Source organism: Acipenser ruthenus, chromosome 26 (assembly GCF_902713425.1).
Source record: "Acipenser ruthenus chromosome 26, fAciRut3.2 maternal haplotype, whole genome shotgun sequence".
NCBI classification, from domain to species: Eukaryota; Metazoa; Chordata; class Actinopteri; order Acipenseriformes; family Acipenseridae; genus Acipenser; species Acipenser ruthenus.
The window spans coordinates 2,554,002-2,569,778 of record NC_081214.1 but is presented as its reverse complement, the minus strand read 5'-3'; the positions used below and the strand labels follow the sequence as shown (position 1 = coordinate 2,569,778).

The 15,777-nt window shown below is 47.3% G+C and overlaps 1 protein-coding gene across 2 annotated transcripts in view; it reads right to left on the bottom strand.

Moving 5' to 3' along the window:
- Positions 1-512: 512 nt before the first annotated feature.
- The window catches only part of LOC117429574 (ankyrin repeat domain-containing protein 13B-like), a 29,851-nt gene continuing 14,586 nt past the window's right edge, over positions 513-15,777 (bottom strand). Inside the window, exons 2-15 of one of the 2 annotated variants that reach the window (XM_034903077.2) lie at positions 10,824-10,959; positions 9,942-10,066; positions 9,341-9,386; positions 8,195-8,338; positions 7,518-7,707; positions 6,324-6,390; positions 6,138-6,219; positions 5,583-5,647; positions 4,990-5,123; positions 4,380-4,537; positions 3,968-4,120; positions 3,637-3,797; positions 3,429-3,512; positions 513-2,950 (exon numbers count right to left, since the gene is read on the bottom strand). In XM_034903077.2, coding sequence (XP_034758968.2) covers positions 2,876-2,950; positions 3,429-3,512; positions 3,637-3,797; positions 3,968-4,120; positions 4,380-4,537; positions 4,990-5,123; positions 5,583-5,647; positions 6,138-6,219; positions 6,324-6,390; positions 7,518-7,707; positions 8,195-8,338; positions 9,341-9,386; positions 9,942-10,066; positions 10,824-10,959 — 1,620 coding nt within the window. In that variant the 3' untranslated portion in view covers positions 513-2,875. The remainder of the gene's footprint in view (positions 2,951-3,428; positions 3,513-3,636; positions 3,798-3,967; positions 4,121-4,379; positions 4,538-4,989; positions 5,124-5,582; positions 5,648-6,137; positions 6,220-6,323; positions 6,391-7,517; positions 7,708-8,194; positions 8,339-9,340; positions 9,387-9,941; positions 10,067-10,823; positions 10,960-15,777) is intronic. The other variant, XM_034903076.2, reaches the window with a different exon arrangement.

The following is a 15,777-nucleotide window of genomic DNA, read 5'->3' as shown; positions in this document are numbered from 1 at the left end:
CGACTTAGACAGCGTTTCAGCTGCTTTGCAGATATTAAAATGCTTCCGAAATGGATTTCCGTAACTGCTCTTTGTTGTAAATCACGTGGATTTTAATTTTTTTGCAAATTGCTCTGCTGCTGTAGTCCGACGGATCTCTGTTATGCGACACAGGAAAGATTTACTAACCTTTTGAGTAGTTCTCAGTTTTTGAGTAGTTTTCCCCGATCTCTGGGCACAGGCATGCAACCCTTTTGGAAGATTAAAAAAAAAAAACACTTCAAATGAAGTTATAAGAATCCACAGCTCCTATGTCATTAACCCTCTTAGATACTGACTTCATATTTTAGGGCAAAATCTACTGGCACTCTTAACTTCTACCTAATACAACAAACAGTAAAGAGGTGCTGTTACCAATTTTTAAAATGTGTTTATTTCAGTTCACTTCCACACATACAATTCCACAGAAAAAAACGCAGTCTTATCCAACACACACACACACACACACATAGATCACACCCCAGAGAAAGGGGGCAAAAAAAGTATTTTTTTTTATTTTTGATTTAAGAAACAGCACCCACAGCCTTTATTAAAACAGTGATGCATTATCAAGTCGTCCTACGTATTTCACACACGTGGCGTTTCAAACGCCTCGGCTCACTGTAAACACAGCGTCATCCTAACATCTTTGACACACAGGAGTAGAATAACAAAAAAACGAAACCAAACGTCGTCGCCGGTCGCTGCTGATTGTCCCGACGGGAGGCGATGGCTTCGTTCGACCAAGGAGGAGATTCAATGAATAAATGGAGCGCTGCTGTATTCCCCTGCGCTGTGGCGCCATTCAATCCGACTCCAGCCATGCAGATCTAATGCAGTTCAAGAGGAAGCACAGCAGCTTCATTTTAATTGCGTTTCCACGGCTTTATGAATGAAAATTGTAAACAAAAAATGTTTTAATAAAACAAAAATGGCTCAGAGTCAAGCTTTCTTCTTCATCATCTTCTCCCAGCTCTCTGAACAGCCAATCCCACAACCCCACACGCCCGAACAGCTGTGGGTCTAAAGGTAACAGGTGCACCTAACGGAACATCAGAGCAGCTCCTGTCTGGAGGAACGCTCGGTGTACAGGCCCTGTGAGGGTCCTGCAGGAAAAAACTCTCAATCTTCACATCCGCAGGCCAGGCTAACAATATGAAGAGCGTCCCTTTAAGAGAAGCGCTGTGACATGCTCTTTTAAAACCGAGCACTCGCTCCCTTGTGGATTAAAGGAAAGCAAAAGCACCTTAAAAGGAAATAGTGGTGACTTTTTTTTTTTTTTTCCCGCACCTTCGGAAGTCTCCAAGTCACAACACGTGTCTTTCGAATCTAGCTGCTAACCAATTCCCTGTTACAATAACAACATTATTATTCAGTTAGAAGGAACAGGAGTAAAAGCAATCACACGGACGCCATGTGTTTTAGATCGAGGGTGAGGGGAGGGGGGTGCAGCAGCTGCAGGACTCGTGTTTGGGGTTGGCAGTGTGTGTGTTTCGCAGTAGTTTTGAGTTTTCTAACCCAGCCAATGTGTTTCTAGCTCTCCAGAGGCAGAACTGTTCAACAGTGTAAACCACAGCGAGGCCCGAGTTGGTTCTGTGGCATCTCAGTCCTTCTGCAAGAAATGTATTCACGGTATTTATTGTTTGATCGATTCGGTCATTAGCTTCATATAGCACCATTTTTGTTTTGCACATGTTCCGCAATTACACTGTGGGGGCAGAAAGACTGAAACAAGCCATCGTTATTGAAGTAGTATTATTATTATTATTATTATTATTATTATTATTATTATTATTATTATTATTGCTCTGCAGGGAGACTAGTCAATATATCCGAGGCAGATTTTAATAAATTGTTTAGGAGATCACTGGGACACTGTAAAGCAGCCCTGAGGAGGGGTTAGGGGGGGGGGCTAGCTAAACCAGTTTAAAACTGTCCAGAATTTCTCTGTTCTGGTTTTGGGGAGGGGAGGGGGAAGAGTCTAAATTCGGCACATTGTGTATCAAGGGTAGTCTTAACCTACCTAAGATGCATTTTAAGAGTAGTGTAAGAGATGGGTGCCATCAAATACCCTACCGAAAACAAAGAGAGTGACATCAGACAGAAATAACAGAATGCTATATAGTAGGTATATTTCTGATACAGTATTGATAAAGCCTAGAAGAGGTTTTGACAGTCCAGGTTTAATTGAACCAATTCAACCTCGATCCAGGAACTTAAGCACACAATTATTTCTGAATTGAATTGATTTTTTTTGGGGACCCTTTTGTTCCCCCCACGGCCGTGGGGGTCAGTGTCCTTGTAATAAAACCCCAGTGGGTTCACTAGCGCTGTCTGTCGGTCTGTCTGAGTGGTCAGGGCTGGATGGCTTCTGGTTCCCCTGATTTCTCTGCCTTTTGTTCCATGACTTCCCATGACTAAAATGAACGCGGGATTCCATTCGGTTTCCAGTCAAGCGTCTGTATTGCTTTTTCCCCGCAGCGACACTTTGCGTCAAATTTCCTGAAGTGCAAAAAGTGAGCCACCGTCCCTGTCATGATAGTCAGGGCAGGTCCTTGCTAAGACACAGCCACTTGAATGGAGCGCTGCCAGATGTTTAGTCATGAAACAGCACTTGGTTAGGGATAGGGTTCAGGAGTCTTTGTTACCCCAATTGGAAGAGACGGTCTCCATATCTTGAACCCTTGTTTCTAGCCCCCTCCCACTCCCCTCTGCCCAGACAGAGACCAATCACTGCTATTTCTCCATGAGGGACAGCTGGATGATGCGCTCTAGCTCCTCCTCTTCCTGCCTCTGCCGTTGCTCCGCCTCTTCTTGCTCGCGTGCCGACAGCTCCATGGCCAGGCGCAGCTGCTCGTCATAGCTCCGCAGGGTCCGGTTGGTCGAGGTGCTCTGGGGGCTGGCCAGGGGGTGTGGCCTGTGCCGGGGAGTGCTGTGGAGAGAGAGTGAACCAGACTGTAGCTCACTGTAGGTATTTTTATGTACATTGGAATAACCGATATAAAAGTTGACCACGGTATTTTGCACAGTATTTTTGCAGTTTTCGTTTACCCTGGTTTGCCATGTTCATCAATACGCTTTACCATACAATGCTGTTCTTTACCATGCTTTCACTGTGCTTTATTACACTTTCCTGTGTTTACTATGGGAAAATTTTATAAGGGAAAACAGCATGCTCATACATAACAAACAGTGACCCCTAATTTGACCAGACAATACAGCTGCCTGTAGGAGATAGCAAAGCATGCTGTAGTGAAGCCTCCATGGAGGAGACTGGGGAATGAGGAATCCGGTCCAGGATTTCCACCTGACCGGCACTCCTCTCTATGAGTGGTAAAACCCGGAGTAGATCTCGTGGCTGCTGGGGGAGGAGCTTGTAGAGCAAAAGAAAGAACAATGAAAATACTGACTGCGGACCTTTCGAGGCGGCTGCCGTCACATGACAGGGGGCGAGTGCCGGGCTTGCTGTTGGTCAGCGCCTCCCAAACCGTCACCTGAGAGAGAGAAAGAGAGGAGGGAGAGGCATATTGATTCTTGAATGTTGTAAAATCTGAATTGAATAAAACTCTTTAGCCAGAGAAGCGTTGGCACGCTGTAGCCAAGCCCTGCATCCCTCACCTGGTCGTACTCGCTGCCCGCCTCCACGAGACTCTGCTGGATGGCGAACTGCAGCAGGTCCTCCTCTTCCTCGCGCAGGTTGTCATGGTGACTGCCGAGCACGCTGTACCCACCGGGGACCTCGAAGAGCGAGGCCGGGATCTCGCACCCGCGACACGAGGCTGGAGAGGGAGGAGAGCACACAGTGAGACACGCGCCCTGTACCTGCAGGGACCTTGAACAGCAAAGATCTCACATGCATTACGGGGGCACTGATGGGCCGCACACACACATGCTGCAAAGACTGGACCGTGTGGAGGGGGTTCAGGGAGAGGGAGGGGGTCTCTCTTACTCATGGAACTGGAGCTGCTGACGCTGGAGGAGTCGCTGCCCGGGGAGGGGGCCTCTCCGCTGGGGCTGCTCCGCACTGAGGACACAGGCTCATCACACCCGTTCAGATTCCCGAAGGTGATGCGGGCGTTCAGGATGTGGTAGATTGGGATCTCTGCAGAGAGCAGGGCAGGGGAGCAGGGACGCATTGTAAAGCATGGTAAACCAAAGTCTGTTTGATTGTCACTCACTACCTCCCTGTAAGCTTATATCATGACTACAAAACACTCAACAGTGTTACATTTAAAAACACTCGGAGAAATGCATTTCATTCAGTGGCAAACCTTGCACAGATGTGAACGGCACTAGTTACAGAGGGAACATTTAGATCAGAGATTTCGAGAGGACAGGACAGAGCTGCGGCTCGGACTCACCAATCTTGACCGGGAAGCCCGGGGGGAGGCGCAGGGTGATGAAGTCACGCAGCTTAGCGAAGAGCGCGTTGCTGATCGCCATGAGGTCGATGATGGGGGTGACCTGCTCCGAGAGGGACAGGGGGTGATCCTCACACAGCCACAGCTTCGCCTTGAACCTGAGCGAGATGGAGGGAGGGAGGGACCCTTATACAAGTGTGCAAGGAAAGGGTCTGTAAATGAGTGAGCACCATACCAATTCATGTGTTAGTAAGTTTCCTTTATTGATTCCAATAATCAAAAGTCACGCTTTTTACACCATAATCAGTATCAATAGACACAGTAATGAGGCCACTAGTTATAAGCATTTGACATCAGTTATCAATTTTTGGGAGACAGCATCGGACAAGGAGCTGGTGTTTCATGGATGATCTTGAATGCTTCTCAAATGCCTGTCTTACATATCTTGCCTAATTGTGTGTGTGTGTGTGTGACGCTAAAGCAGGTTTTTGCTAGCTTAGTCTCCCTTTGTGTCAGCGGTATGCCAGCCCAGCTCAGTGGAGTTCCCACACCGCACTCCTGAAGTGACAGGAGGCTGGAGGCTGCTGTCCCTCCCGCGAGCGGTCCTTACCTCTGCGTCTTGGTGGTGAGCTCCATGGGGTGCCCGATGTCCCGCGCCCCGAGCTCGAACGCGGGGTTGAAGTACTCCTCGGCTGTGATGGCGGTGGGGTTGGTGTGGCTGCAGGAAGTCTGTGTGATCAGCATCTGGGAGACAGACAGACGGGGACTTCGTTTCATTTACATCAGCTCTGGGTACCCCTTGACTAGACTAGATCATTCAAATGGGTCTGTGTCAACCAGGGATGGGGTCCCTTCCTGTTTTCCTATTGCTTTTCCAATCGGAGAACTGGAATTGCTATCTTGGAGACATGATAATTATCATGGTGATGGTTCAACTGCTTTGAAGCCAATTTCATTGCCTGACCGTGACTTCAATCTAAGTGAATTTGTTTGCCACTGTGAGAAGCGCATTGTAACACAATGCTGCTGGAATTGATTAAAATGGGATAGGAACTGGAATCTTACCCAACCTGGATGCCAAGTCCAAGCCCGGACCTCAGTCAGCTGAACTCCAGATCTAACTGGTGCATTCCAAAGCTGTTCCGTGTGTCGCTGTCACTCCCTCTACTGCATCGCTCCCCCCCTGCACCCTTGCTCACTCACCCCATTGTTGGGTCCCATGTGCTGTTCTGCGATGCCCAGGAAGGACTGAAGTGCCGTTTTGCTGCCTGAAAAACAAACAGCCGCTGACTGAGTCTCACTGAACGATGAGCGCGCCGCGAACGAACCCAGCCTTGTTTCATCATTTATATTCAGATCTGAAAATCTGCCCCTCTCTGCCCACTGTAAGGAGAGCCCCCTCCATTAGTGCCTGCAGTGGCAGCTTACTACCACAGTGTGGTGCTGTTGTGCAGACAATGGCTTGGTCAAGGTACAGTAAATAATTAGCGGGCACTCCCTGACACCAACAACAGAGATGAGATACACAGAGAGACAGACAGACAGAGATACACAGAGAGACAGAGAGACAGAGATACACAGAGAGACAGACAGTGCAGCTGCAAGACACTCCCTTATATCCGACAAAGACAGAGTTGTAGCTTTGCTCTTGTGCTGCAGCGTATATATATATATATATATATATATATATATATATATATATATATATATATATATATATATATATAGAAAGAGAGAGAGTTACAGACTCAGACAGACCTTTGCTTTTGTTCTTGTGTTGATCTGCGAGGTGTTCTGTGCGTGTTCGAGTGATCAGCTCAACATTGGAGGCGCCGTACACCTGTGCAACACAACACGGGTTCAACATTTTATACAGCGCCTTTCAAATCACGCTTTTCTCTAAGTAAAATTATCAGATCTTTTTTTTTCTTCCAGGAAAATTACCTTGGCTTCGTATCCGTTCACCACCTCCGTCTTCTCGCTCCTCCAACCGAGAATTCCCGTTTTATTCCTGGGGAGAAGGGAGAGAGAAAAGGTCACTGCTGCAGTTCGAAGTGTTTATCTGAATTAGCCTTTCGTTATTCTCGCATGCTTGTTCTTTTTACCCTTTAGAGACGTCATGAAAGGCGCTATACAGATCTTGTCGTCCTATAATGAATTGCGAGACAGAGAAGGAGAATTTAAAAGGTGAAAGCGGACAGACTGATTGCCTTCTCCTGGAAGGACGGCTCTGATGCTGAGGCAGGATTATCGCTTCCAGGGCTCCTGCGTTGTGACCTCTGGAGTGTGTGCAGAATGCTTTACCAGCCAGGGCAGTATTGATGAGGAAGTAAGAGCAGCTTCAGAAACGCATTGCAGACCCCCGAGGGGCTGCCAGCGGTCTTTAAGGACAAACCATGCCTCACTAGCCAATCAGAACGCTGTGTTTATATCTCAAGAGCAAATACGTTTCATTAGAATCCGTTTTCTTCACTCTTGTTTTTTGTACAAAGTTTACCGTAGTTGCAATGGTGTTTGCTATGCTATAGCGTGCTAATTTCAGTCTAATTTGCTGGCGAATGCGAAGTGCCCAAGATTTTACTCTGCGGGCTGCACCTGCACTAAACTACACTGTGTTAAACTAGAGATCTGCTGATAGAGATGTCAGCGTGTCTCCTCTGGCATTGAGAGGTGACCCCCCCCCCCCCCCCCCCACACACCCCCGCTGCTGTGCTCACAAGTTATATTTTATTAATAGCTGGGAGGACATGAAATATTTACAGCAGATCTGTTCTGTGTTTCCTGGAGTGCTATGGGGAGTGGGGTGGGGAGTATTCATCCCCGGTGGGGGGCTAGAAGGCAGGTGGTTTCATCTGTTTTGATGTGCTTATAGAACACACACTTTGCTTTTCTGTTCTAGAGGGTTACCGTGCTGGTAAAATGAGTACAGCGGAAATGTGGGAGAACCAAAAAGCGGTGGTAGAGGCCTAGCAGAGTAAACTGAAACTCCAATCTTGTGACAGTTTGCTAACTGCTCCATGTCCAAGGCGATCTGAAGCACACGTGGGTACGTGTTGCCCCAGCAATGCCTTTGACCCTTTCACTTTCTATCTCTGGCCCATGATGAGTGTTGTGGTGTGTGTGCCAGGTCAGTCTTACCTCTCAAAGGAGATGTTCTTGGTGTCCAGCTGCGTGGTGACCACAGGGGCGGTCAGTCTGTTGGTCACCTGCTCCACGGACGGCTGGACGGCCCCCAGCAGAGCCTCGCGGTCGTGCTCGGGCAGAGACAGCGCTTCGGAGTACACCAGCTGCCTGTCATGATCCACCTCCATCACCACGGCACTGGTGTCTGGGAGGAGAAGTGAGACGCAGCCTGCTCACTACAGATCCCAGCACCAGAATACCAGGCCATTGTCCTGTTATACAGCCCAGCACTGGTCTTTATTACATTGTATAATCAACCACAGGTCATTGTCCTGTTATACAGCCCAGCACTGGTCTTTATTACATTGTATAATCAACCACAGGTCATTGTCCTGTTATACAGCCTAGCACTGGTCTTTATTTCATTGTATAGCCTTGTTCTGTTACATAGCCCAGCAGCACAGGTCGTCATTGTGATGTATATCCCTGCTCATGTCATTATTATGTCTGTGTGGTCCAGACTTTCAGGTGAGACGTAATTGTAGACTCTGCGGCTGATGCATAGTTCACACACCCTAGTCTCTGTAAGTCGCCTTGGATAAAGGCGTCTGCTAAATAAACAAATAATAATACAGCCCAGCTCTGGTTGTTATCCTGTTATACAGCCCAGCTCCAGCCCTGGTCACACTGACCTTGTCCCCGAAAGATGAAGCTGCGGTTCCCTCGCTGCCAGGTCATGTGATCGAAGCCCAGCAAGGTGGTATCGACCCGCAGGTTCTGCCCGCTCTTCCAGACCCGGTAGGTGTCGCTGGGGCAGACCTTCGACACCAGGGGCACTGAGGGAAGGAGGGTTGAGCGATGAACACAACAGAATCTGCTATGTGAGTACAATCAGAACGTTCACATGCTCCTAGTTTTATCTTCTTTGAATATTCAGTACTGTACACACACACAACATTTTGGTGTGACTCTGTCTCTAATTTTCTAGCTCATTACTCCCTTGTTGCTCATCCACCTCCTACCTCATTACAGTAAATAGGCTGGGAACATACACATCAAAAGGACACAGGCATGCCCATGCATAGTTTGCATCAAAGATCATGGACCATGAAAAAGCCATCGCCTTCACTGACCTACATGTGGATGCCCTGAAGAGCTTGTTCAAAGAGGGGTTCCTCAGAGGCTTATCCTGTAAAGGCACAGCCGCACTGGGGTGCAGGGAGTCATGCAATCAGGAGCTCGCTGGTTTGAAGTCTGGTTGTGCTGACTTTGGGACACTTTTATAAGTATAAGTATATATAGGAGGCTGTGTGTTCCAGTGGTTAAAGAAAAGGGCTTGTAACCAGGAGGTCCTCGGTTCAAATCCCCCCTCAGCCACTGACTCATTGTGTGACCCTGAGTAAGTCACTTAACCTCCTTGTGCTCCGTCTTTCGGGTGAGACGTAGTTGTAAGTGACTGTGCAGCTGATGCATAGTTCACACACCCTAGTCTCTGTAAGTCGCCTTGGATAAAGGCGTCTGCTAAATAAACAAATAATAATAAGGGCAGGCAGGGCCTTTGCCACCTTTCTCAGATCCGATAATTAGGTTCAGCGGACGGGACGGGGAACGGTCGTCCTGATTGGTTAGGTGAGGTGACAGTTATGTACTGTACTTCAAATCTGGTGCAAACCAGAAGGAATGTCCATACCAAGTTTCATCACAGCTGGGTGAGTGATTCTCGAGATATGATTGTGTGACGAATGGAAAAGATTTTAATGATCGAAACTTTAATGATTCAGAGTTAAACCCCCCCCAAGTGCTGTTCTTTGTGTTTGTTTGTGTGTCAGAGTACTCACCCCAGCTGGTGAACTCCCACTTCATCTCAATATAAAAATCCTGTGCCTGAGAGAGAGACAGAGAGAGGGAGGGAGAGTGTTACTAAGGGGAAGGGAGAGGGGTAGAATGGTGCTGTAGGATGAGCAAAAGATAAAACAAATTGGCCTACTACAGATCCCTGCACACTGCTGTACCGACGCTGACTATACAGTGCATGCTGTATGTCAATTTGACTTGGCGAGAGAGAGAGAGGAGACAGGCAGGAGCACTGATGCACAAATAACAGACAGTGGAGATCGAAACGGAGAGAGAGAAAGGCTTGAGTGTCTCTCTCTCTGTCTCTCTCTCTCTCTCTCTCTCTCTCTGTGAAATTCACATTCACTTTATTGGCATGGCAACAAGTAATACATGCAGTGACTAAGTTAATGAATTAAATTTACAGAACACTAACATAATAAGAAGAACCGAAATGCTAAACCTGGGTCAGTGCCCCTACTCTGTGTTCTGCAACATACTGCGATACATTTCTGCTATGGTACTTTTCCCTAAAATGATCCCCAGCCTCTGGCTCTTCTCTGTCCCCTCCCTGCTCCCCTCCCTCCCCGGAGTGACCCCCTTTACCTGCCGCAGCTTCTCCAGTAGCAGGGGGATCCCCGCCAGCCGCTTGACCGCTCGGTGGTAGTCACGGTAACGCAGGACCAGCCTCACCAACTCAGGGTCCCGCGTACTGACCGCTTCCTGTAGAACTGAGAGAGAGAGACTGTTATCTGAAAAGACTTGTGATTCTCGTTTTTTAAAGGAATAATTGGCAGCTATAGTGTGTGTGTTTAAGAAATCCGCGCAGGGGAAGGAGGGTGAGAGAGGGGGGGGGCATTTAAAATGACCAATCACATGAATATTTCAGTACACTCACTGCTCCTGGTTTCCCACCACCCACATACTGCATGACGCGGCCCTGTAAATTAAAAGATTCACTTTGATTCAGACCCAACCCAATTCACAGACTCAACTGTATTCACAGAATACATAAGAATCAATACATCTGTCTGTCTCTCTGTCTGTCTGCCTGACTCTCTCTCTCTCTCTCTCTCTCTCTCTCTCTCTCTCTCTCTCTCTCTTTGATTTCCTCTCCATCTCGCTGATTTCCGGTTTTGCCTGTCTCTTTCTCGGCACAATCCTGTCTGCCTCTCTGTCCATTCCCAGGTTAGATTTTGAAACTAATCGCTGCGTTCATATATACTATCAAGCTATTTTTGTTTCTCATTTCGAAGCTTGTATCACCCCTTTTTATAAAAGCGGGGGTAAATCATTGTGTAAAGTCCCTCTGTCTATCTGCAAGTCTGTACTCCCTAGTGGTCCGGCAGGGTTATACAGCACGCTGTGTATAATGCAGGGTTATACAGCGCTCTGTGTATAATACAGGGTTATACAGCGCGCTGTGTATAATACAGGGTTATACAGCGCTCTGTGTATAATCCAGCTCCAATCCCAGTGGTGCCACACCTGTCCAGCCATTCCTGTTCTCTTTGCCCACGTCTGCTCCGTGCTTCAGTAACACGTGTGCACAGTCCACGTGTCCTAGCGTGACGGCGAGGTGCAGCGGCGTGCGTCCACGGGGGTCCAGAGTCTCGATATCCACCTTAGAGAGAGAGAGGGACAAATACATGCATTATGAAAACGTGGTTTGATTTAACCAGCCACACTCCCTCAGCTCGAAGCACGAGGGCCACACTGCTCCCCTCTCTTCTGGTCCTTCAGCTCTAACCAGTGGCACACACTGCGTGCCCCTCTCCCTTCCTCCCAGTCCCCACAGCTCTAACCACTAAGCCACGCAGCCAAACTTCCCTCCTGCTTTGTGCTGCCTGTAATTAGGAATCGATGAGCGTCTGGAAGGAGGCCCAGTCCCCAAACCGGAGTGGGCAGGGCGCCCGATAAACAGAGCTGAGAAACTGGGTTGGGGGGTTAGGGCACTGGGAATACACAACCACAAACACACAGTTACACACTCAACTAAACGGATTCCTTACAGAAAACAGCAAACAGCGGGTCATCTTGAACACACACAGGAGCCAGCGATTCATCCACAGGTTACTGTGTGATAATATGCCAAGGGCGAGTCCAACCATATCCAGGAATACTGTAAGACTCCCATTGCAAAGCAGCGTGATCCATTCCTGGTTTTACCATGAGTTTAATAAGACACACCTGAGCTTATTACTTATACACTGTGGCTAATCAAGCTCGTAGCAAAACCTGGAATGGGAGAAACTGCTATGCAATAGGAGTCTTATTTCCATCCCTGCCTATCCCTCAAATATGAATGCAACACATATGTGCATGGATGTATTACCAGTTTGAGAAATACCATTGGGATACCGTTACTGGTGCATCACCCTGGCAGAAATCCTAGCAGACCACAGCATCAGCAGCAGTGGCAACCCCACCGATTCTGCAGGGGTGGGGTTTACAATGCTTTCCCAATACCTCCCTGGGGTGTACCATGCTTTCCATTACCTCCCTGGGGTGTACCATGCTTTCCATTACCTCCCTGGGGTGTACCATGCTTTCCATTACCTCCCTGGGGTGTACCATGCTTTCCATTACCTCCCTGGGGTGTACCATGCTTTCCCAATACCTCCCTGGGGTGTACCATGCTTTCCATTACCTCCCTGGGGTGTACCATGCTTTCCATTACCTCCCTGGGGTGTACCATGCTTTCCATTACCTCCCTGGGGTGTACCATGCTTTCCATTACCTCCCTGGGGTGTACCATGCTTTCCATTACCTCCCTGGGGTGTACCATGCTTTCCATTACCTCCCTGGGGTGTACCATGCTTTCACTATGCTTTATTTACACTTTGCTGTGAGAAACTATTATAATGGGACCTGCTATTGTTGTGACAAGTTCTGCATTAGGTTTGAAGATCATTTGGAAAGAAATGTGCTTTCCTGTCTGGTTAACAAGCAGAGACTCTCTTACTCCCTCCCTCCCTCCCTCCTTCCCACTACTGCTTCTAATCTCAGGGTGACAGTGATGGGGAGCGTTGTGTCCTGTGAATTTACACAGCCTGTCTCTCTCTCTCTGTTTCTGCCCCCTCTTTCCCTCCCTCGCTTCCTTCTTAATCTCCAGGTGACAGCCGACCCTGAAGTCATGAATCCCAGTGAATTACTGTTCTCTCCTCTCTCTCCCTCCCTTTCTCTTCATCTCTCCTCTCTCTCCCTCTCCTCTCTCCCCCCTCCCTCTCCTCTCTCTCTCTCTCTCCTCTCTCCTCTCTCTCTCTCCTCTCTCTCTCCCTCTCTCCTCTCCCCCCTCTCTCTCTCCTCTCCTCTCTCCTCTCTCTCTCTCCTCTCTCTCCCTCTCTCCTCTCCCCCCTCTCTCTCTCCTCTCCTCTCTCTCCTCTCTCTCTCTCCTCTCTCTCCCTCTCTCCTCTCTCCCCCTCTCTCTCTCCTCTCTCTCCTCCCTCTCTCTCTCTCTCCTCTCTCCTCTCCTGCTCTCTGGGTAGTCATGAGTCCTATTATTGCTGTTGATGCTGCTGAATTATACATCTCCACTCAGCAGGCAGCATGGAAGCTTAAAGAACACTTACATTTTAGGGGAATAAGAAGCCAAAGCTAAGGTTGTACTGTACAGTATGCAGAGAATGACGCATGGGGTGGTGTGTGATAAATGAGAATCGAATGCCCACCCGAGGGGTGGGATTCTATATGCGGTATTGTCTCTGATCTCTGGTGAGCATCAGTTTCCTGCCGCAGTCTTTGTCAGCGAGTTATTCTGTTGGCTCGTGCTGGGGTCACGCTCTGTCGCTGGTGTTAATGAGCGTGTGTGCTTCCCATAGTAACCACCCTGTTACGATGAATATCAACTGGATGAGCCGATTGAAAAAACTGCCCACCCATTATTATCATACAGTGATGCACTCACAGTATCAGCGCTGCCTCGCAGGTATGGGAATGACTGACGTTTGACCCATAATGCCATCACTCTAGCACTTCTCTTTAGAAAGCGGAATACAAATTGCACATACCTGCAGGCTCCCCGCTACAGTGCTATAAAAGGGAAGCACTGTACTCACTCTAATGCTACACTACCGCACTGTACAACAGTAAACTATTACCGTGCTGTACTGTAGCGTGTGATGAGGTCCTACTCCTCACTATGACCCCAGTTCAGGCTTGTACAGAACTGTGCTTGCGAGTCACTGACAGCAGTGAAATGGATCTCGGGCACAGCGACCTCACGGTCTGGTTTGGACAGGCCGACCTGGGCAGGATAATAAAATGGACTACGACAGACCCGAGCTCAGGTCCAGTCGTGCAGTTCGGAATGAATTGCAGTTACAATGCAATATGGAACTGGACTTGTAGCTGAACCCGGGCACACCTGCGTGACTGTGGTTGTGATTCTGTCATATCACTGATCAGTTACAGCTCACTTATGCATTTATTTGTCATTCTGTCATTATTCTTGTATTTTCAGCTATTCATTTTTGAAAAATAAAGTTCTGTAGTATGTTTCTGTATTCCTACCTGTGATTATTGCTGGGTTATTTAGAATAAACGGAGTAAACATTTTATGGATGGAAATAAGGCTCCCGTTGCACAGCAGTTTGATCCAGTCCTGGTTTTACGATGAGTTTAATAAAACACACCTGAGCCTGTTGCCTATCCGCTGTGGCTAATCAAGCTCTTAGTAAAACCTGGAATGGGTGAATCTGCTGTGCAATTGGAGTCTTATTTGCATCCCTGTGGTCTGTAGTGTCATCAGAGCCTGCCTCAATGTGAACAGGGATGACGTGGGTTTTTTTTTTTGTTGTTCAGTTCCTTCGGAAAGTGTGGGGGGTGGGGGGGGGTTGAGCTGTCGATGCAGGCAGGTGATAATAGAACAGCCTGACACCCACTCTTAACAAGAGGTTTATTTTACACATTACATATATATATATATATATATATATAACTCGTGAGATTGGTCAGGTTCCTGTAGCTCTGTATTTTCTCATGTTTTTCTGGGTGATCAGGTTCCTGTAGCTCTGTATTTTCTCATGTTTTTCTGGGTGATATTGAGATTTGATCAGGTTCCTGTAGCTCTGTATTTTCTCATGTTTTTCTGGGTGATTGTGAGATTTGATCAGGTTCCTGTAGCTCTGTATTTTCTCATGTTTTTCTGGGTGATTGTGAGATTTGATCAGGTTCCTGTAGCTCTGTATTTTCTCATGTTTTTCTGGGTGATCAGGTTCCTGTAGCTCTGTATTTTCTCATGTTTTTCTGGGTGATCAGGTTCCTGTAGCTCTGTATTTTCTCATGTTTTTCTGGGTGATCAGGTTCCTGTAGCTCTGTATTTTCTCATGTTTTTCTGGGTGATCGTGTGATTTGATCAGGTTCCTGTAGCTCTGTATTTTCTCATGTTTTTCTGGGTGATCAGGTTCCTGTAGCTCTGTATTTTCTCATGTTTTTCTGGGTGATCAGGTTCCTGTAGCTCTGTATTTTCTCATGTTTTTCTGGGTGATCGTGAGATTTGATCAGGTTCCTGTAGCTGTGTATTTTCTCATGTTTTTCTGGGTGATCGTGTGATTTGATCAGGTTCCTGTAGCTCTGTATTTTCTCATGTTTTTCTGGGTGATCAGGTTCCTGTAGCTCTGTATTTTCTCATGTTTTTCTGGGTGATTGTGTGATTTGATCAGGTTCCTGTAGCTCTGTATTTTCTCATGTTTTTCTGGGTGATCGTGAGATTTGATCAGGTTCCTGTAGCTCTGTATTTTCTCATGTTTTTCTGGGTGATCAGGTTCCTGTAGCTCTGTATTTTCTCATGTTTTTCTGGGTGATCAGGTTCCTGTAGCTCTGTATTTTCTCATGTTTTTCTGGGTGATCGTGAGATTTGATCAGGTTCCTGTAGCTCTGTATTTTCTCATGTTTTTCTGGGTGATCGTGTGATTTGATCAGGTTCCTGTAGCTCTGTATTTTCTCATGTTTTTCTGGGTGATCAGGTTCCTGTAGCTCTGTATTTTCTCATGTTTTTCTGGGTGATCAGGTTCCTGTAGCTCTGTATTTTCTCATGTTTTTCTGGGTGATTGTGAGATTTGATCAGGTTCCTGTAGCTCTGTATTTTCTCATGTTTTTCTGGGTGATTGTGTGATTTGATCAGGTTCCTGTAGCTCTGTATTTTCTCATGTTTTTCTGGGTGATCGTGAGATTTGATCAGGTTCCTGTAGATCTGTATTTTCTCATGTTTTTCTGGGTGATCGTGTGATTTGATCAGGTTCCTGTAGCTCTGTATTTTCTCATGTTTTTCTGGGTGATCGTGAGATTTGATCAGGTTCCTGTAGATCTGTATTTTCTCATGTTTTTCTGGGTGATCGTGTGATTTGATCAGGTTCCTGTAGCTCTGTATTTTCTCATGTTTTTCTGGGTGATCAGGTTCCTGTAGCTCTGTATTTTCTCATGTTTTTCTGGGTGATCGTGT